Source organism: Grampus griseus (genome assembly GCF_964374135.1).
Source record: "Grampus griseus genome assembly, chromosome: 2".
In the NCBI taxonomy this organism is placed as follows: Eukaryota; Metazoa; Chordata; class Mammalia; order Artiodactyla; family Delphinidae; genus Grampus; species Grampus griseus.
The window spans coordinates 45,862,781-45,885,535 of NC_139018.1; the positions used below are offsets into that span (position 1 = coordinate 45,862,781).

Here is a 22,755-nt window from a genome sequence, read left to right on the forward strand (position 1 = left end):
ATGTACTTCCTGAAATGGGAGCAGAGTAGGTGGGAAACAGGGATGCTTACTTGTTTCCTAGGTAAGTCTAGGAGCAGAACAGTGGGGAACTGTTGGGGAACAGAACAGTGACAAGGCCGAGAGAGGGGGGAGGAAGAAGAGTACTAAAGACAGATTTCTCTACATCATCACCTTGCATTAGGTTCTCCTCATTTTTCCAAGTCTCTCTTGACCAAGGAAACTTCAGATTCAATTTTAACTTCTTTACTGAAATTGGCTTTGAAAAACTGCTGTATTCCAGCAGGTGGCATAGTTTTCTCTGAATTGATCAGGGTTTTTTTTCCTCTTTTTTTTGGATAAATTTTAGTCACATCACATGCAATTTTTTTTTCCTTTGATTCAGTTAGGTCTTACTCTATGTGGTTAGTGAAATTTTATGGGAAATAATCTTGGATTATTTGCCTTTTGGGTTTTGGGAGGATTTTTTTGGTTTGGGTTTTTTTGTTTGTTTTTTGTTTTGCTTTTGAATTGAAAGTTGATTGATTGGTGTTTGTATTTGAAAAAGGTTATTTAACAAATATGTAGCTATGTTTCCAAGTGATTTGTTTTTCTGTTGGTATATAGGTACCCCATTTTACGTGGATTCAGAAGGCATTGTTCGAATGCTTAACAGAGGACTTGGTCATACATGGACTCCTGTATGTAACACAAGAGAACACTGCAAAGGAAAATCTGATCACTACTGGGTGGTTGGTATCCATGAAAATCCCCAGCAACTGAGGTGGGCTATTAGAAAATGCTTAGTTGACTCTTTTTAAAAAGTACTTTGAAATTCTTTATTATGCTTATCTTTAAAGGTATTTTAAAAATCTTTAACCTTAGCTCATTTACTTGCTTTCCATATTCACTAAATTAGGAATTTGTTTACATTCACTTTGAAGTTTTCAACCAGTTGCTTGACTTGGAACCTATTGAGCAAAATAGAAACTAAGGGAATTCCCTGGAGGTCCAGTGGTTAGGACTCTGCGCTTCCACTGCAGGGGGCATGGTTTTAATCCCTGGTCGGAGAACTGAGATCCCGCAAGCTGAGCTGTATGGCCTAAAAAAAAGAAAAGAAAACAATTTTATTAGTGTGACTAGCATTATTTCAGCCAGATAGGGAGGGGAGTTCGGGGTAAACATCACATTTCATCTTTTATTATAGCCTTTTATTTTAAACTTTGATTTAGAATTGAATATATAATTTAGTTGCTTTTTGAGATTTTTAGCTTAATTATTGTTATAGGGGAGTGGGCTAGTAGAAATTTAGTAGTTGACTGCAAGTGTAGAATTCTCAGTACATATAGTCTCTATTCAGTATTGTGTTGAGTATTTACCTCTTTTTTGACACCAGATATCTTCTTGGTCTAAAAGACTGTCAGTGACATTGGACAGATACTTGGTGAACAAAGAAGTCTCTGCTTTCATGGAGCTTATAGTCTGACTGGGGAGACAGATAACAGAAACAACTAAATATTAATTACTATTAGAATAAATACTACCCATTAATCTGAGCAGACCCATGATAAAGAATAACAGAAGAGCATTTTCTAGATAGTATGGTCATAGAAGACTCGTTTTTTTTTAAAATAAATTTATGTATTTATTTATTTATTTTTGGCTGCATTGGGTCTTCGTTGCTGTGTACGAGCTTTCTCTAGTTGTAGTAAGTGGGGGCTACACTTCGTTGTGGTGCACAGGCTCTAGGCTTGCGGGCTTAGTAGCTGTGGCACATGGCTTAGTAGCTGTGGCACATGGCTCAGTAGTTGTGGCTTGCGGGCTCTAGAGCGCAGGCTTAGTAGTTATAGTGCATGGGCTTAGTTGCTCCGCAGCATGTGAGATCTTCCTGGACCAGGGCTCGAACCCGTGTTCCCTGAATTGGCAGGTGGATTCTTTTTTTTTTTTTTGGCAGGTGGATTCTTAACCACTGCGCCACCAGGGAAGTCCCAGTCATAGAAGACTCTTAATGGAGGTAGTATTTAGAATGAGACCTGGTGGCCAAGGGGGTCTGTTATGGAAGAATGGATTGAAAAGCAATCCATGAAGAGTAAACAGCATGTACAAAGGCTGTGAGTTCAGAAAGAACTTGGTGTGTTTGAGGAATTAAAAGGATGTAAACATGGCTGGAGTACAAAGAAGCAAGAGGTAGCAGGGAATATAAATCCAAGCTGGTATCAGTAAGTTAGACATAGGCTGCATTATAGGCCATGATAGAGAAGTTTGGATTTTCTTTGAAGTATAACAAGAAGTCATTCAAGTGTTTTATCCAGGGGAATGATATAATATGATTTATACTATAAAAAGAAAAACATATGTGGTAAATGGATTGGCAAGGGTAGGACTGGAAGCAGAGAGACCAATTTTTCAACCAGGGGTTTTTCCACTCTTCTGGGGATGTTTAGAAATGTGGGGTATTGTTTTTAGTTGTCACAAGGATTAGGACTTACTCTATCATTCGGAGTAGGCTGGAACTAGTGTGGGGAAGTGGAAATGAAGAGAAGCAGATTCAAGATAGAAACAGGATTTGCTGGTAGTTTGGGGGTTGGGAATGAGAGAAGAATCAATGACACCTACATTTCTAGTTAAAGCTACTAGATAAAGAGTTGTACCATTTATAGAAATAAGGAAGATAAAAATGAATACTCTCTTGGGTGTGTTAAGCCTGCACAATATCCAAAGGAAGATATCAAGAAGGTATTGGGGGCTTCCCTGGTGAAGCAGTGGTTAAGAATCCGCCTGCCAATGCAGGAGACATGGGTTTGGGCCCTCATCTGGGAAGATCCCACGTGCCACAGAGCAACTAAGGCCGTGCGCCACAACTACTGAGCCTGCTCTCTAGAGCCCACCAGCTACAACTATTGAGCCTGCATGCCACAACTACTGAAGCCCACGCACGTAGAGCCCGTGCTCCGCAACAAGAGAAGCCTCCGCAATGAGAAGCCTGCACACCACAACAAAGAGTAGTCCCCGCTCACCGCAACCAGAGAAAAGCCCGCTCGCAGCAACGAAGACCCAAAATGACCAAAAATAAATTAATTAATTAAAAAAAAAAAAAGAAAGAGAAAATGCTTAAGTTTAAAAAGAAAAAAAAGGAAGGTATTGGAATATATGATTCAAACTCAGAAATTTTGGCTGGTTATATACATTTGGGAATCATCAGATTATAGAAGGTATATAAAGTTATAGTAATAAATGAGAAGAAAGAGACAAAAGGTATCAGTCCAACCCCAAAGAAATTCCAGCATTTAGAGGTCACTTATTGGAGTAGAAGCTTTTGAATGAGAAAAAGGAAGATTAACTAAGCAATTAAGAGAAAAATCGCCTGAAGAGGGTCATGTCGTAGAAACTATAAGTGGAGACTATTTCAAGAAGCAATAATCAGAAAGTAAAATTAAAATGGCTTTCAAATATATGAAAAGATGATTGATGTCACTTGAAGTAAGCTTAAACACAAATGAGAACTAAAAAGAGATTTCTCTTTTTACTTATTATATTAGAAAAATTTGAAAATTTGATAACACTCTTAGCTGGTGAGGCTGTGGGGAAATAACCACGTTTATGTATTGCTGATGGGAGTGTAAGTTGGTCACAATCCCTGTGGAAGGCAATTTGTCAAGAACTATCAGAATTAGAAATGCATATGCCCTTTGATCCAGTGAATCTGTCTTTAGGATTTATCCTTCTGAAAAACTGGTACTTGCTATTTCAAGTATAATCCATGGAAAAGAACACATATAATAAATGTTGGCAAGGGTGTGGAGAAAAGGGAACCCACATATACTGTTGTTGGGAATGTAAATTGGTACAGCCACTGTGGAGAACAGTATGGAAGTTTCTTAAAAAGGTAAAAATAAACCCAGAAATGACCCAGAAATTCCACTGCTGGGTATATATCTGAAGAAAACCAAAAACACTAAGTGGACAAGATTCATGCATCCCCGTGTTCGTAGCAGCGTTATTTACAGTTGTCAAGTTACGGAAGCAACCTAAGTGTCCCATCAACTGCTGAATGGATAAAGAAGATGTGGTATATATACATGATTTTTTTTTTTTTGCGGTACGCGGGCCTCTCACTGTTGTGGCTTTTCCCGTTGCGGAGCACAGGCTCCGGACGCGCAGGCTCAGCGGCCATGGCTCACAGGCCCAGCCGCTCTGCGGCATGTGGGATCTTGCCGGACCAGGGCACGAACCTGTGTCCCCTGCATCGGCAGGTGGACTCTCAACCATTGCGCCACCAGGGAAGCCCTATATGATTTTTTTTAAGATATTTTATCAGGTGTAACGAGAGGGAAGAAGATAGGTGCAAATGCAGATAGATTTAGTGGATGAAAGGTGACAGGAATTCTTATCTGATGCCTTCTGTTTTGGTGGCAGATTTTGAAGCAAGATAGAGGGTATTTTTGAAGGCATTGGTTGGCAGTGTGGATGTTTGAGAAGACATAGTCTTCTTAAAGAATATGAAATTGAGCTTAGTAGAAAATCATAGAGGAATTGCTGGTTATTATTTCTGTATGTCGTGTGTTTTCAAAGTCTCCAGATAGTCCATTATTGACATATTTAGTATCAGAAGGAATTTATTAAACTTTTAAAAAATTCTAATTAAGTTTTGGCTGCGTTGGGTCTCTGTTGCTGCACACGGGCTTTTCTCTAGTTGAGGCAAGCGGGGGCTACTCTTCGTTGCACTTCACAGGCTTCTCTTGTTGCAGAACACAGGCTCTGGGCACTCGGGCTTCAGTAGTTGTGGCTCGCGGGCTCTAGAGCACAGGCTCAGCAGTTGTGGTGCACGGGCTTAGTTGCTCTGCAGCATGTGGGATCTTCCAGGACCAGGGCTCAAACCCGTGTCCCCTGTATTGGCAGGCAGATTCTTAACCACTGCACCACCGAGGAAGTCCCTAGTTAACTGTTTCTAACAGTTCTTAGAGTGTAGGTTGTTCTCAGGGATATTTTTACATGTCTGTTTCCAGGAATCAAGTTTTTAGTAACTTGAATGAAAGAATTCATATTTTATCTTAATCAGAGGTTTAGTTTTTAACCTAGAAGGATTTTTACTGTTCCATCTAATGTTTATTCAAGTAAGATGATTCATTTTGTTTGTTAATATTATTATCTTAAGGAAGTACATGAAGTTACTCATTTGCAATGAATAATTTTGGTTTTTCATTTAATATTAAAACTATTTTATCAAGTTCAATTTTTACACCCCCTAATAATTTGTACAGCTGGCTTTTTTTTCTTACTTGCTTTATAGTTAAGATCTGTGAAGAGTTGTAACTCTCATTAAAAGACATGATAATTACAGCTGGTAACATTTAACTTAAATTCAACATGGGAGGGCTTCCCTGGTGGCTCAGTGGTTAAGAATCCGCCAGCCAGTGCAGGGGACATGGGTTCAAGCCATGGCCTGGGAAGATCCCACATGCCACAGAGCAACTAAGCCCATGTGCCACAGCTACTGAGCCTCCGCTCTGAAGCCCGTGAGCCACAACTACTGAAGCCTGCACGCCTAGAGCCCGTGCTCTGCAGCAGGAGAAGCCACCGCAATGGGAAGCCCGTGCACCACAACAAAGAGTAGTAGCCCCTGCTCACCACAACTAGAGAAAGCCCGCGTGCAGTAACAAAGACCCAACGCAGCCAAAAATAAATTAATTAATTAATTAAAAAAATTTTCAACATGGGATAAAAAAAATAATGGACTCTAAATTACAGTTTTTAGACTTGGAAGGATTTTAGAAATTGTCTAGGCCAGTGGCTCCTGACATTTTTAAGCATAAGAGTCCTTTTATATGTCAAAGCATTTCATGAACTACAGATGATAGCAGCTTGTACAGTGAGTATCAGTTGATAGAGAAAATCCATAATAGCAGGAAGTTTCTATAGACCTAAAGATTATATTTGAACCTAAATTTGTATTATAAGTTACATCATGTACATGCATGTGAAAATTCTAGTACATAAAGTGGAAACTCTTTTATTCATTCTGCAGACAGTTCATGGTGCCCTTGTGAATGCATGGTCATTTTGCAATAGCTCAGCAGCCCTACAGGGATAAAAAAATGAGAACCACCAGTTTCTTTTGGTCTAGTTCCTGTGCTCTGCCTTTACTCCTGGTCCTTTTCCCCAATTTTTACAGGTGAGAAAACTGAGGCCCAAAAAGATTAAGTAACTTGGGATCACACAGCTAGTTAGTAGCAAAAAAGTTCCTATATTTTCTCTTGAAATACAGGAACAGTGGAAGTTGAGTTGATAAATAGATTGAAAGAATAAACTTATCCCTTAAGGACTGGCTTATTCTAGGGGAATAATTGAATTACTGAGGGGAATCTCATACAGCTGACATTAGAAACACTGAGAAGATAATGCTGAAAAATATATGTACTTGTATATACTGTGATAAATTGATCAGAATGTTTTTCATTTTTTCCTGGCTTTATTCTGGAAGAATCAACTTGAATAAGAATGTTTTTCAAAGATTGGAAGTTACATTTCTCAGTATGGCCTACTGTGCTTCTCATACCAGCTTTCCTTACATTTAGTCACACGTAGAGGATGATTAATTTCCTTTCTATTGTTAGAGAGGTCCGTGAAAGCCCAGGGAAGAAAACTGTACAACCATCTTTAGTAGCCTGCTGCTGTGTTTAATGAGACTTAATTATCCTTGCTATCAAGAAATTTATTCTTGGGCTTCCCTGGTGGCACAGTGGTTGAGAGTCCGCCTGCTGATGCAGGGGACACGGGTTCATGCCCCGGTCCAGGAAGATCCCACATGCCGCGGAGTGGCTGGGCCCGTGAGCCATGGCCGCTGAGCCTGCACGTCCGGAGCCTGTGCTCCGCACCGGGAGAGGCCACAACAGTGAGAGGCCCGTGTACCAAAAAAAAAAAAAAAAGAAATTCATTCTTATATTTATTTAAATCTCACACTTCCGTTTGCTCTCAGTGTTCGTGGTAAAGATAGCAAACCACTTGCTCCTCTGGAAAGGCAGCATTTCATAATGGTCCAGCGCTGGAGCCTGCTGCAGTATCCTGGCTGAAATGCTCACTGTGTAGCCCTGGCCATGACATTTAGACTCTCTGTGCCTCTGTTTCCTCATTTCTAAAACCAGGATGAAGCTAGTACCCATCTCACAGAACTACTGTGAAGATGAAGTGTTGTAGGAGTACTTAGAACAGTGCCTGGCCCTTAGTGAGTGTTCATTGAATGTCAGTTGTTAATAACAACAGTAGTTTTCTTACCGTCACTACTTTAAGGCCTTGTATTTCATGGTTAATGATTATCTGTTTCTATAATCTTTCCATTTAAAATACATTTTCTAACCCAGATTCAGCAGTATTTATGCTTTCTTTTTGGTGAGGAAATACATTTTATTAAAAATAATTTAAAATAATTTTTTTAAAAATAATTTTTAAAAAATTCATTTGAATCAGTACAAAACACCTGCCTTTAATTACTGATGTGTAGCATATCTGATTTCCTACCTCTGTTTGAAATGAACTTCAGTTTAGCAGAAATTGTCTTTATGGTTTCCTCTGAAGATTTTTTTTATTGTCACCACTGGTTAATACATAACTAAGAGTTTACTAATTTTCGTGCCACAATCTAATTTGCTTTCTACAAACATCAGTGTTCCTTTTCTCTTTAGTTTAGTTTTTTACCTTATTCTGCTTTATTTTTTGATATTAGAACATATTTATTTAACGATATTTTATGCAGGCACTTCATATCAGGCATTCTCTTTGGTTTTTAAAAACTCTTAAGAGTTATTTAATGCACTTGAAAACAGACTTTTTTTTGCAAGTTATGTTCATTTAACAAGCATTTGCTAAAAGTACTGACTACATGTCCTATGCTACATGAAGATAAATTGGGCCAGCAGCCTGGAAGAGTTGGCTGGTAAAGTCATTATCTACTCCTGAGTCAGTGCTCTAAAAGAGTTAAATCCCCTCGAACACTGAAAAGAGTCCCACGCAACACAGATGACAAGCAAAACTCACTAACTCTTAGAAACTTATTCTGGACATTGGCCCCCGTTTTCTCCAGTTTGATATTTTTCAACTCTTTAATATAAGAGAACAAATTTTGTGATTTGTTTGGAAAGGAATTGAAGTAATTTTGTCTCCTTAGTAAACTGTGGTTTATTTTTTCACATTTTATCCTCCAAATGGTTTAGCCACAGTTTCCAGTTTCCAGGAAACTCATTCATTGTAGGCAGAACCCATCAAATTAGCAGTCAAATGAGTTTGTTTTTTCCTCTTCTTCCATGAAAGAGATATCTAACAGAGAAAAGGTCATTTTACTTCAAGTCTTTAGAGCTAAGAAAAGGATAAGAAATATGAATTGGTGCTCTGCTTTGATGTAAATGTGGCTTTAAAAAAGCTATTAGTAAAATCCTTATCAATTTTTCTTTATGATAATCGCTTACTATGCCTAAATAAAGTATTTGAGTTGTAAAATGTTTTTAAACAGAGTCTAAGTCACTTTATAGAAAAAATAATGTTAAGGCAATTAAGATTATTCCCAATGTTCCTCCTAGTTTTGTTAATGTACATATATGCATATGTAATTGCACTCGTCCTTTCTGAATGCACATGTTCTGTCTTCCGTTTTGCATGACTAAAATGGTTTTGTGAATAGGTGCATAACAGAATTACTACAAGAGGTTTTTCAAATGCTCAGTATTCACATTGCCACCTCATACTATGTGGTGAGAACCACTGATTTATGTGAAATCATAAAAGGGGAGGAGGTAGAAAGAAATGAGGATTTATGTTAAAAAATATTGTAACTCTAAAAACATGTTTGTTTTTATTATATTTTCGCAAAAAGAAGGAAAGGGAGTATTTAAATCTTACTAGAAAGGGAGCCTATGTAATATTCCTGGGTAATGCCACTTATTTATTTTTTAACTATTCTAGTGGACATTTGATAATATTAGAAGATATTTATGAAAAAAATTTTAAACCTAAGGGCCTAATTTCTACTTAGTATTTTCCTTCAAGAAAGTCGTAACTTAAAGCCCTGATTAAAAGGCTGTATTACCAGATGGCTGTTAGTAAGCATTGAACAAGGGTGTATGTTTTTTAAATGACTTTATGAAAATTAGAAAATTTGTCTATAGTACTTAGAGTGTGCAATTATGTTTTTCTTATAAATAATTTGGAGTAAATACATTAAAAGAATATTCTGCATATATAAATCACTCTGATGAATGGATACTTTTTAATTCATAAATTGCATTAGTACTCAATCCTGATGGGCATATATGAGTGCCTTACATATTCTAGTCAGAAGAGTCCTTGCCAAGGGAACTATTACCACATAAGGCAACCCTTCATTTAGCAGAGCAGATGTACAGTATAACCTTTTTATAATGATAATGGATTTTCTGCTTCACTCTCACCAATATCTAATAATAAACACTTATTGGACATTTCACCCTCTTTTTCTCTTATATGACACTTTCTACCAGCAGTACCAATATTTCCAAACTGAAGAATGAAAGTGAATATGCTTTATCAGCATTTTATCTTAGGGCGATCTGTTTTATAACATGGATCCCATGACAAGTGTTTACGGCACAATTTCTGTATTTTGGAAGTGGGCATTTTGCTAAGGAAAATCTGAAAAGAGCTGATTTCACTTTTAGTGATTGTTAATTTAATTAAGCTGATGTGAGGAGGGATTTTTGAAGTATGTGGAGGGATAATTTTGATACTTAATCAGGCCTAAAGTACTTCTTTAAAAGAGGAATCTTTTATATATTATTAAGCCAGCTATTGGAATATTATTATTCCAAGTTACTAACTTTTGGAAAATTTATAATGTAGCAGTTTTTATGATATTTTGGAAAGTTTTTATGGTGAGACTGTTTCTTTCCTGACAGGTGTATTCCTTGCAAAGGTTCCCGATTTCCTCCCACCCTTCCACGCCCCGCTGTAGCTGTATTACCCTTTAAGCTTCCTTACTGTCAGACTGCCACAGAGAAAGGACAAATGGAGGTATGCACAAATCTTAGCTTGACACTCTGAGTTTGATAATACCCTGCCTGTGACACAGACATTTAAAATTATTCTGATGACCAGTGTTGAGTATTCATTACTTTATAATTAAAGAAATAGCAGTAGCTGTGAGGGAGGAGGGCTGCTTCCAGGGACTTTATCTAAGAGGTAAATGGGTGTGACTGTCAGGGCCTCCCTAGGGTAAGGCGCTCACTCTTGGGCTTGGACAAGTGCCTAAGAGGACAATGCCTTCATGAATTTTGTACCCTTAGGTGCCAGGCTTGCCTCACCTTACTCCTAGCCCTGCGTCATCAAAAGTCATTCGATATCTTGCAGTTAGTTATTCTAAACAAGAAACAAATCAGCTTATAAAAATCTAGTTTACCAAGTTCTCTGAGCATCAACTATGATAGCTAGGAAACTTTAAAATGCTATATACAGTTGACCCTTGAAGAACATGGGTTTGAACTGTGTGGGTCCATTTATACATGGGTTTTTTTCAGTAGTAAATACTACAGTACAGCACCATGCAAGATTGGTTGAATCTGAGGATGCCGAACCTCAGATATGGAGGAACCGCATATATATGGAGGGCTGACTATAAGTTATATGCAGATTTTCAACTACACAGAGGGTAGGCACCTCTACCTGCTACATTGTTCAAGGGTCACTGTGTTTCCCTTTTTTTTTTTTTAAGGATAGAAGATAAAGTCAAGCCATAATATCACATTAGAATTGTAAAATAAGCTGTAGAAAGGAGTATTTCAAAAAATATTTTATTCAGAAACTGGTGTCATATGATAAATGTTTAACACTTGCGTGGTATTCAGCTGATAGTTGGCTCTAAGCAGTTTTTCTACTTTTGCAGGAACAGTACTGGCGTTCAATTACGTTTCACAACCACCTTGATTATTTAGCTAAAAATGGTTATGAATATGAAGAGAGCACTAAAAATCAAGCAATAAAAGAACAACAGGAACTTTTAATGAAAATGCTTGCGGTGAGTAAAATAAGTATAGTGGGGAAGGAAAGTTAATTTTTTTTCTCTAGGTTGAATTTCTTAATGGTATGTGAATTAGCACCAGGTTCCATAACCTAGAATTTCTAAGTTGTATCTGGTGGTGTTTTTCTCCCTTAAAAATTCTGTTTCCCAGTTTACGTTGCAGATTAAATATTTATGACATTGCCTCGTATCTAAGATCATAGGAAGAAATAAACTCTTCTGGTGCTACCTCCCTGTTTTGTTTTTGCCGACTGGTCTGTGTTTTAATAGGCCCTGTAGGTGATTCAGATGCTTATTAATAAAGTTTGAGGACTGGCCCTAGCTCCTGCTCTTATCATGTGCAGCAAATAAAGTTTGAGTGTAGACTTTTAGGTCTGCAGGCTGAGCAGTCTTAAGAACTTTGATCAGGCTTTTAGACATGCCTGCCTTTTGTTATCCTCTTAGGTAAAAGTTTGTCTGTAGCCAGTGACCAGGTTTGGTCCCCTGGATATTTACATACATTTATCTTTAGAGATAAAAAACTTTTTGAAACATAAGATTCATAAGTTTGTGTCCTCATTCCAGGTTGGCTTATGAGGAGGAGTATAATGTAATTTCTTCTGTGCTCTTCTTGCACTAGACTGTAAACACCTTGAGAGCAGTGACCATGTCCTGTTCACTAATGTATGCCAGGCACTGATGTAGTGTCTGATACATAGTGTACCTCAGTATTTCCTAAGAGAGTAAATGGCCCAGACTTTCCATTTTAAAGTTGAGGAAAAAAACTTCTGAGGGCAAAGTGATATCTGAGACCACAGAGCTTATTGTAACTTGTCTCCAAAAGGTGATATTCACTACTGTCACCTCTATGCAACACTGCCTTGCATTTAGTATTAAAGAAATTTAATTAGTTTACTATAGAGTAAGTTTTGTTCCATTCACAAAGTCCCATTTGTACACCAACATGAACTAGTAACCTTTTTATTTTCTACAACATATGTAAGGAAACGTGTTTGATTTATTTACCATTTAGCCTTAGAGGAGCTTTTCCGCTGGAGTGCAGTGTTCCTCAGCAGGGTGCTAGTAGCATCCTGTTAGTTCTTTAGCATTCCTGCCCCCAGGCAAATGCCCATAGTTCCACCTAATTACTGGGAAAACCATACTACTTTCATTTCCAAATGCCCTCTGAGGCAGAGTACTACCCTGATTGAGAAGTACTGCTTACAGATAAGCGATTCTGGAAAGCTTGAGAAGGACATGCAGGTAAATATCTAAAGCATCTATGCTGATGAATCAGACTTGACATGTCTAAGTAACAAAGTAATACTTCTGTGAATTATGAGACCTTTAGTAGTCTTCAAAATATTAGTTTTCCTCACATTGTACTTCAGTTGCCTCACTTTGAGTCGTCAAAATTCATACCAAAAGAAAAAGTCATGATAAATGAATGTTTTTCATTTTATATTGTAAGTATAAAAAATAGAGCAAGAAAAAGGAGGTTGTTTGCTAATTTGGAAGTTGTATAACTGTTTCTGGTAGTTAGAGATCATAGACAATCATACTTAAAAAGCTAATGGGTAAATCTATTTGCCCACCCACATTCACTTAGTAGCATTTGTGTGCCAATTCTAGGCAAAGTAATAACAAATCATTTACAATTTATTCTTTCTTTCACTTTGCTACCCTGTTCTGTGAGTGCAGGTGGTGGAATGGGCAGGAAAACAAATTTAGGAGAACCATTTTTGAATTTTTAAATAAATCTCTTACTCTCCTTGCAATCAATAACTTGAAATAATATGTCATATTTCATTGTTGATTGTGAAATGCACCAGTACTTTACTTATTTAAGTCACTAAGACAGAAAGAAATGCTTCCATTTAAACTGACTCACCATCAATTGTAAGATGGTTCTCAACTTCAGAGACAGATGTTAAAATGTGTAAAAATGTGCCTCTTAGAATCAGGGATACAATATCTAGAAAACTTTTCTCAGTTCTACTAGTAGTATCATTCTTTTATTTTTAAAAAGTTTTACTCAACATAATTTGACTTTTTCCCCCTTTTTTTCCTTTAGCTTTCTTGTAAACTGGAGCGGGAATTTCGTTGTGTGGAACTCGCTGATCTAATGACTCAAAATGCTGTGAATTTAGCCATTAAATATGCTTCTCGTTCTCGGAGATTAATATTGGCCCAGAGACTTAGTGAACTGGCTGTAGAGAAAGCAGCAGAATCGGCAGCCACCCAAGCTGAAGAAGAGGAAGAAGAAGAAGAGGATTTCAAAAAAAAGTTGAATGCTGGGTAAGAAATGTTTGAGTTTTACCATCCTGAATATTGACTTGGTCTTTTTATAGCCCTTTATTGAATAATATCATTGTCTTTTAGTTACAGTAATACTCCTACAGAGTGGAGTCAGCCAAGGCTCAGAAATCAAGTTGAAGAAGATTCAGAGGATACTGGAGAAGCTGATGATATAGAAGAAAAACCAGAAATACATAAACATGGTAAGATAACATCTTGAAGGCAGTTGAAAGATGAGATGTGTCATGTGTGTGACTTCTCCCCTTTTACTTGGCTGAGGGAAATTGAATACCCATACTTTTTCAAGACATCTTTCCTGTCTGATTGTTGATTACAGAAGATGACTTTATCTTCCCATTTACATTGTATTGTTTTATCTTAATTATTCTGTAGGAGAAAACCCGTTTTTCAAAAGTGTAAATTCCTCTGATATGCCAGCTATTAAGTCAGGTAAGAAAATTTGGATTTTGTAATATTGAGAAAATTTTGAAGTAGTCTTTACAGTGATACATCTACTCAAATACACCTTACTCTTCAGGGCCTGTTTTGTTGTTGTTGTTTTTAATCAGAAATGTTTGTGAAACAGTGGTCATTTAACAAATACTTATTAAATGCCTATTTTGTATCTAGTATTTGCCTGGGGTGGGGGGCTACAGTGGTCAAGTAGACATGCATGTTTGATCCCTGAATAAACATTATAGTACCAGCTGGCTTTTAAAAGTATACATATATATATATGTTTGATTTTAATATACTTTTACATGTGTACAGATTATTGAAAGAGCATATAACAGGTAGCTGTAATCTAGTCAGTGGTGGGGGATGGTTTGGGACCCCAAGGAAGGCCTCATGGAATGTTTATTTATTTTATTTTATTTATTTATTTATTTGTGGTATGCGGGCCTCTCACTGTTGTGGCCTCTCCCATTGTGGAGCACAGGCTCCGGAAGCGCAGGCTCAGCAGCCATGGCTCATGGGCCTAGCTGCTCTGCGGCATGTGGGATCTTCCCAGACCGGGGCACGAACCCGTGTCCCCTGCATCAGCAGGCCGACTCTCAACCACTGCGCCACCAGGGAAGCCCTATTTTACTTTTTAAATTTATTTTTGGCTGCACTGGGTCTTCATTGCTGTACGTGGGCTTTCTCTAGTTGCGGCGAGCGGGGGCTGCTCTTCATTGTGGTGCGCGGGCTTCTTATTGCGGTGGCTTCTCTTATTGTGGAGCACGGGCTCTAGGCCCTCGGGCTTCAGTAGATGTGGCACACGGGCTTAATAGTTGTGGCGCAGGGGCTTAGTTGCTCTGCAGCATGTGGGATCTTCCCAGACCAGGGCTGTAACCCGTGTCCCCTGCATTGGCAGGCAGATTCTTAACCACTGCGCCACCAGGGAAGCTGCCACGTGGAATGTTTAAAGCAGAGATCTAAAGGATGAATGAGTCAGCCAGGCAAAGGTGGGTGGGAGCAGAAGCAGAAGAAAAGCATGTGGGCTTAAGGAACAGCATGTGTGAAGACTAAAAGAGAGGCTTGAAGAGCACAGAGAGCAAAGAGGAAGTGGTGCTGAATGGTTTTGGAGCAATGAGCAGGAGCCAAACCTTGCAGATCCATGTAGGCCATGGTAGGATTTGGACCTTTATTCTGAGGTTGTTGGGAGGCTGTTGTAGGTTTTAATGAGGGGCAGAGTATGGCACACTGAAGAGGAGGACTGCGTATAAGGAGACTTCTGAGGTAGTCCCAAGTGAGATTGAATAGACTGGGGTGGTGGTGATTGCTGGTAGAAAGCATGGGAGGAATTGAAGAGGTGTTTCTGAAGATGATATAGAGAGGATGGAAGTTCAGGGTGTGAAGAATAACTGTCAGTTTCTGGCTTGAGTACTTGAGTGAATGATGGTGCCATTTACTGAGTCAGGAAACACTAGGAAAACGTGGGTTTAGATAGGAGGACGATGAATTACTATTGGCTGTTCAGGAAAGTAGGATCTCTGGGATGGAGATATAAAGTGAAAACTGTTGACATAAGTATAGCAGTTTAAACCGTGGGTATGGGTGAGTGAGCACTGGCGGAGGATCAAAGTGAGGAGAAAAATGAGGTTAGGCCTAGAGAGGAGGAGGACAAACCATCAAAAGAAAGTGAGGAAGGAGGTAAGCCAGGGAATGCAGTATCTCAGAAGTCAAAGGGGAGATAGTATCAAGAAGAAAGGAACACTCCGCTATGTGGAATGCTGTTGAGAGGTCACACAAGGTGGTGGCTGGAAAAGATCCACCAGTTTTGGCTGCATAGGGTTTACTGAGTTCTTAGCAAGAGCAGATTCTGCAGGGCAGTAGGGCTGGAAGCCATGTATTGGATGGAGGAGCATGTGAATAGTGAGGAAATGAGAATAGCTGTGTAGACAACTCTTGAGAAATTTGGCTGCTTAGGGGAGGTGAGGGAAAATTATGTGGGGGGCGAGAAGGGGATGTGGCAGAGAGCGTGTTTGGTTTTTGTTTCTTTAAGTTGGGAAACTTGAGCCAATAAAGAAGGAAAAGTCAAAGATGACACGTGTAGCCATTGATAACACAGGTTTCTTGAAAAGCAGGAGTGGGTGGGATCTAGAGCATTTGTAGAGGAATTATTAACTAGCTAAAATAAGGCACCATTCTTCCCTGGTAACAGGAGAAAAGAAGAGATCTCTACATATTGTATCTGTCTATTTCATAGTGGCAAATTGGGATAGTTCCCATCATCTAATAGCTTTTATTTTGTCTTAGAAATAGGAAGGAGGTCATACATAGTTATTAATAGTTTTAAAGTTGCAAAGTACATTATTTTCATATAATACAGATTAAAATATTCCATAATTCTTATAGAAGTCATAAGTCTTCTGAGTTTTACCACTATTAAGTGAGGGTTTCTTTCTTATGAAAGGTGCAGTTACCTCTAGCGACCAAGGACGAATAAACCCCTTCAAGGTAAACTCTTTCCAGTGATGTTTTCTATTATTTAAATACATTTCCACACAGAGAAATATTTCCAAACTACCAGACGACCCTCCCCAGACTTAAGAGGCATTAAAGACTGCAACAGATTAAATTTTAAAATATTTAAATAAGTAAATATTTTTAAATAAACAAAGATGAAAGCAGCACTAGTTCCTGCTTGGACCAGGAGTTACATTTTCTACTTATCTTCTGAGAACCTACAGTTTTGAAGGTTTTCAGAACTTGGGGATGTGGTATTTGGGAATATGCGCATCAGTCTTAATTTGGATTATACCAAATATATTCATTTCCGAAGGTGAGACTACAATACAAACTTAACAGAAATTTAAAGGAAAAATAAATCTCTTGGCATTTTTTTTTCTGCTTTAAACATTAAATGCTAATATTAGTTTGCTTTGTAGGTATCAGGCAATTCCAAAGAGCCATCCATTTCAGTGAATTCAGTACGTTCAACTAATATTTTAGACAATATGAACAAATCATCCAAGAAATCTACTGCACTTAATCGAGCTACAAATTATGAAAAGTCTCCAGTTATAAAGCCTCTGGTTCCAAAACCAAAGTCTAAGCAGGTATGATTTCACCTGCCCCCATCTGCAGTACACAACTCATAGTCTGTTTGTCTTACTTTAGTTTTGTTCACTCTTTTGGGTATGAGACAGGAGGCTCCAGTTGTTTATAAATGATTGTCTAGTGAGGGCAATGGTTCTCAATTCTGGTTTTGCATCAGAATCACTTTTTAAAAATATGTAGACCCAGGACAGGGACTCATGCATCTATCTGTATTTTTTTTCATTTTCCAGATGGTTCTGATGCATGTCCCTATTTAACGACAGCTGGTTTAGTACCTAGCCCTAATCTTTCCTTGTTTTGTATTCTGATTTTGCCTCCCAGATTGTGTCCCAGTTTTGGTATTTTATCACAGATTTGTCATCAGTAAAATAGACCTATCATTTGTAATTTCCATTTCATATAATTTTATTCATCTAGAATACATGAAATTTGAGGTACAGTTTTTTGGGGTTTTGTGTGTGTGTTTATACATGTTTATTTTCAACAGAGAACCTCTCGGGACTTCACATGTTGGTGTAAGAATTCTAAATAATTATATTTCTCCACATTTTTCAAAATTCGCTTGTAACATATAAAATCATACTAGATTTTGTTGCGGTGTTCATTATGTTTGTTTTTACAGGCATCTGCAGCATCCTTCTTCCGGAAAAGAACTTCCCAAGCTGATAGGACTGAGGAAGTAAAAGAAGAAAATCCTAAAAATCCATCATCTGAAACCCCAGCTATGTGTCCTCAAAACACTGAAAACCAAAGGTCAGTACATAGAGAAATTTAGTGGTCTCAAGATGTAGTATTCCAGTAAAAGGCATACAGAAGTAGCAATACAAAATTATGTGGCCCTATTATTCATTCATGTAAATAATACATTGGCACGGGTAGTAGGCATTCTGAACACTTGTAACTTTAGGGAAGCCACAAATATTGATTAATGTCTATTTATATTACTTATTAAAGTATGCTTTGATAAACTGCATACATGTTTTAAATTGTGGATACGTTTTGCTGGGACACTATATTTTATAATTAGTTCATTTTTTCATTTGTTTGTTTTCAAATCGTTAGTATAGTTACATGGGAGAAACACAGTCAAAAGATAGAAAGAGATTTGTGATGAAGAGTAAATCTTTTCCCTACCCACCCAGTTTCCCCTCCACAAATAGTCACTGCACAAGTTTCTTATGTAGCCTTCTGGAAATATCCTATGCATGTACACTTAGATTTATCTGTTTTTTTTTTAGTTTTACAGAAATGGTAGTGTACTCATTGTTCTGTGCCTTATTTTTTTCATTTAATAGCTTTTGCAGATGATTTCTTATTACTACATGAAGAGTTTCTTTAATCTTTTTACTTCCATTGAATGGCTATACCATAATTTATTTAGTTCTCTACTGGTGGACAAAAGGTAGTTGCTGGTCTTTTGCTAGTACAAATAGTAGTACAGTGAATAACTTTATATGAATATTATATACCTATAGCTGTAAGATGGATTCCTGTATGGTTCAAGCTAATGTACAATTGTAATTTCGATAGATATTGCAAAATTGTTCTGCATGGACGTTGTATTATTTTATACACCCCCAGCAATATGAGAGTTCCTATTTGTCCATATCCTGTTTGTCCACCAACTCCTTGTTACCAAATTTCTTGATCTCTTGTATGTTAGATTTATTTAAAATACATCAGCTAAATTGAAAAAGTCACCATTTCATTTTTAGTGTTATGTATCTCATTTAACCAATATCTGATGTTAACCAATTTAATTTGAAGGGATAGTGTGGTTTTTATTTTTTCCTATTTTCTGAATTTAATTTAGATATTAAACAGTGAAATTTTTATTTAAGAAGATTCCATTTTTTATACTATCAACAGGCTATACAGAAACAAAGTGCTCAGTAAATATTAAATGTTTGCATTAAATCTTCACTTGTGACCTAAAGACAGTTTGTGTCAGAACTGAAATCTAATGAAACTGACAAGTATGCTGTGTCCATGCTTTACATAATAATGGTACAAGAAAGGACCCACACTCTCAGGTCAGCTGTGAGGGCAGGGGTGAGGAGCTTGAGAGAAGTCATGACGATTTCCAATAGCTGGTTTGGGAAATGGAGAAAGGCTACCAAAGATACATGGAAGGGTTATATTGGGCTAGAGGGGCGAAGTAGGATTGGAGACCTTGAGCCTGTCAACATTCATAAAAGAGTTGAAAGTTCAGAGTTTTGCTGCACTTGGAAAATACAAATGTGAGTAATCCCTTTGAATTGATCTTATAAAGGATTTTTTCAGCTCATTATTCCTGCAGTCTCTAGGCAGTTTTAAGTAATATGTAATTATGAATATTAACAAGTGTAATTAACTGTGTCTCTCTTACTTTATATATAGGTATGCTAATGGTTAATCACTAACCTGAAAAATCATGAAGCACTTTTAAGACTGTCTTAATTATAAAATTTTTTTACATAACTGCTATTTTAGGCCAAAGACCGGGTTCCAGATGTGGCTGGAAGAAAACAGATGTAATATTTTGTCTGACAATCCTGACTTTTCAGATGAAGCAGACATAATAAAAGAAGGAATGGTTCGATTTAGAGTATTGTCAACTGAAGAAAGGAAGGTAAGTAAGGATAATTGTATTGAGAATGAGACTTTAGTGAATTCCCAGGGTTTTTTTTTTTTTTTTTTATTGGGGTATAGTTGTTTTACAATGTTGTGTTAGTTTCTACTGTACAGCGAAGTGGAGTTCCCTGTGCTATACAGCAGATTCTTATTCGTTATCTATTTTATACACATTAGTGTATATATATCAATCCCAATCTCCCAATTCATCCCCCTGCCCTCACTTTCCCCACTTGCTGTCCATACATTTGTTCTCTACATCTGTGTCTCTATTTCTGCCTTGCACACCAGTTCATCTGTACCATTTTAACAGGTTCCACATATATGCATTAATATACGATATTTGTTCTTCTCTTTCTGACTTACTTCACTCTGTATGACAATCTCTAGGTCCATCCACGTCTCTATAAATAACCCAATTTCATTCGTTTTTATGGTTGAGTAATATTCCATTGTATATAAGTACCACATCTTCTTTATCCATTCCTCTGTTGATGGACATTTAGGTTGCTTCCATGACCTGGCTATTGTAAATAGTGCTGCAGTGAACATTGGGGTGCATGTGTCTTTTTGAATTAGAGTTTTCTCTGGGTATATGCCCAGTAGTGGGATTGCTGGGTCATATGGTAATTCTATTTTTAATTTTTTAAGGAACCTCCATACTGTTCTCCATAGTGGCTGTGTCAGTTTACATTCCCACCAACAGTGCAAGAGGGTTCCCCTTTCTCCACACCCTCTCTGGCATTTATTGTTTATAGATTTTCTGATGATGCCCATTCTAACCTGTGTGAGGTGATACATCATTGTAGTTTTGATTTGCATTTCTCTAATAATTAGTGATGCTGAGCAGCTTTTCATGTGCTTCTTGGCAATCTGTATGTCTTCTTTGGAGAAATGTCTATTTAGGTCTTCTGCCCATTTTTTGATTGGGTTGTTTGTTTTTTTGATATTGAGTTGCATGAGCTGTTTATATATTTTGGAGATTAATCCTTTGATTGTCCGTTGATTCATTTGCAAATATTTTCTCCCATTCTGAGGATTGTCTTTTTGTCTTGTTTATAGTTTCCTTTGCTATACAAAAGCTTTTAAGATTCATTAGGTCCCATTTGTAAGGATAATTGTACTGAGATGGCGACTTCAGTGATTTCCCAGGTTTTAAAAATTCTTAAAGAAAGTGCCTTTTTCTGTTTTTAGAAATTGAATACATTCTGATAAACTCTTGGTGGAGAGGAAATACAAGCAAAATGTCAGCTTTGAACCTATGGATATGTAATAATTATTATTTAGTGCTGATGGTTAATTTTTTGGCAGATGTACTGCTTACATCTGTATAAGTTTCTGCATATTGTAAGTTAGGGGAATACCCCAAGAAAAAGTGCATTACTTATCAAAAGCAAAAAAGATTAATAAGTAAAAATGAAATTAATTCACATTTTTGGACTACTACTCTAAAGTCCTTGTAAGCAGAATTTCTTAAAATGCTGTTTACTTACACATTGAATACTAAATGAGAATACTGCTTTGGGGGGAAAAATCTGGTGTTCTGTTCATGTGGAAATTAGGACAGGTGGCTTGTACCTATTGCTCCTCATGTCAGTTTCTGCCATGTGAAAGAAGGCTAAGAGCAGCTTTCTTTTGCAAGGGGAAGGATTGTGTGTGTTGTATCAATAAATCTCAGACTTCCCTTCCCTAGGAATGACTGCGTGCAGCATGGGCACCTTGTGACATAGTTACTTACCTTGATAAGCTGGTTTTTACGAATAAAACTAATGCAAAATTAGGAAGCTAGAAACTGGTCTTACCACCTCTAGCCTCCTTTAGAATCTAGCATCTTTGTATTTCTCATTTTTTATAAGTATTTATAAAAGGATAAAAATTGTAAAGAATTAGATAAAATGGCATCTGAATGAATAAGACCTTATTAGGAAAAGAGGAAGAGATTTGGCAAAAGTTGTGATTGTGTTCTTGAATACTTAAAAATGTAATCAATATTTTTAGTGTAAACCTTAAACATTTCTTAAATCCAGTCTGTTAATGTGAAAAATACTACAGGTCAAATGGTCCCATTTCAACAACAATGACTAGGAAGGAAAATAAAGTAGGAGGAGGAGGAATTGTTATAGATTAAAAGAGGTTTAAGAGGTAAATGAAATGAGTGAAGCTTGTTAGGTTCTTGCTTAGTGAGTAGAAACCAATCCCAAAAGCGTGTATACCGTATATAACGTTCCTGATATGACAAAGTGATGGGGATGAAGAACAGAGAACTGATTGCCAGGGGTTAGGGCCTGGGAGAGGAGTGGGGTGGGGCAACATGTGGAATCCTCATGCTTATGGAACTACCGTTCTGTATCCTGAATGTGGTGGTAAATACACAGCCTACAATAGAATTATACACACACACACACACACACACACAAACAAGTAGAAATAAAAAAGGGGATTTTATCAATGTCAATATCCTAGTTGTAATAGCGCACTACAGTTTTGCAAGATGCAACCATTGAGGGAAACTGAGTAAAGGGAACACGGTGGCTTTCTGTATTATTTCCTACAACTGCATGGAAATCTATAATAATCTTAAAAGGTTTTCTTTCTAAAAAAGTACCTGCAGTTATAGTGTTTTGCACTTAATATGCTTAAATACAAGCAGAGTTTAGATTTAAATACTATAGAGGTAGAATGTAAATTTTTTAACGTGCCCTGCAATTAAGTAATAAAAGATTTGTTTAAAAAAAAAAGAACCCTTAATGATTAGTTTAACAATTCAAATGCTAATTATGCTGCTTTACATAAAGGAATGTTGCCTGCAAAAGTAACGAAATCATGTCCTTCCTATTTCTTTGTTAGTGCCTAAAAACTTTTCTCCTGCAATATTTTTATAAAGGCATGGGCTGCCAAGGCCAAAGGAGGAGCTGCAAGTGATGGAGCTGAAGAAAAGAAACGAAAACGTGTGGTCGATGATAGTCACGAAACTGAAAACCAGAAAGAAAAAACGAAGGAGAATCTGAATTTGCCTAAAAAGCAAAAACCTTTAGATCTTTCTACGAATCAGAAACTGTCAGCTTTTGCATTTAATCAGGAATAGAGTAAGGAAGTGTACTTAGGAAAGTAATGGATTTTTTACTCATCTTTGATGAATCTAGACCTTTTAAAAAAAATCTTTAGGAAACTCTTTATATATTTTTAAAAGAGTTTAAAGACTGCTATTTGTCTTTATAAGATACTGTAGTAATTCTGTTGGTGTAGGTAGCAGGGCATCTGTAAAAACTATCATCTCTTCAGATTGCTCTGCCCCCAAATGGAGG

The 22,755-nt window shown here is 37.3% G+C and overlaps 1 protein-coding gene across 1 annotated transcript in view; it reads left to right on the forward strand.

The window, feature by feature from the left end:
* The window catches only part of WDHD1 (WD repeat and HMG-box DNA binding protein 1), a gene marked incomplete at its 3' end in the record, with an annotated part of 55,892 nt that extends 33,357 nt beyond the window's left edge, over positions 1-22,535 (forward strand). The window contains exons 16-26 of the mRNA XM_082647066.1: positions 604-760; positions 9,897-10,011; positions 10,880-11,011; positions 13,068-13,291; positions 13,376-13,494; positions 13,685-13,741; positions 16,191-16,234; positions 16,666-16,836; positions 17,460-17,590; positions 19,310-19,448; positions 22,335-22,535. Of these exons, the coding sequence (XP_082503192.1) occupies positions 604-760; positions 9,897-10,011; positions 10,880-11,011; positions 13,068-13,291; positions 13,376-13,494; positions 13,685-13,741; positions 16,191-16,234; positions 16,666-16,836; positions 17,460-17,590; positions 19,310-19,448; positions 22,335-22,535 (1,490 nt within the window). The remainder of the gene's footprint in view (positions 1-603; positions 761-9,896; positions 10,012-10,879; positions 11,012-13,067; positions 13,292-13,375; positions 13,495-13,684; positions 13,742-16,190; positions 16,235-16,665; positions 16,837-17,459; positions 17,591-19,309; positions 19,449-22,334) is intronic.
* Positions 22,536-22,755: the final 220 nt, after the last annotated feature.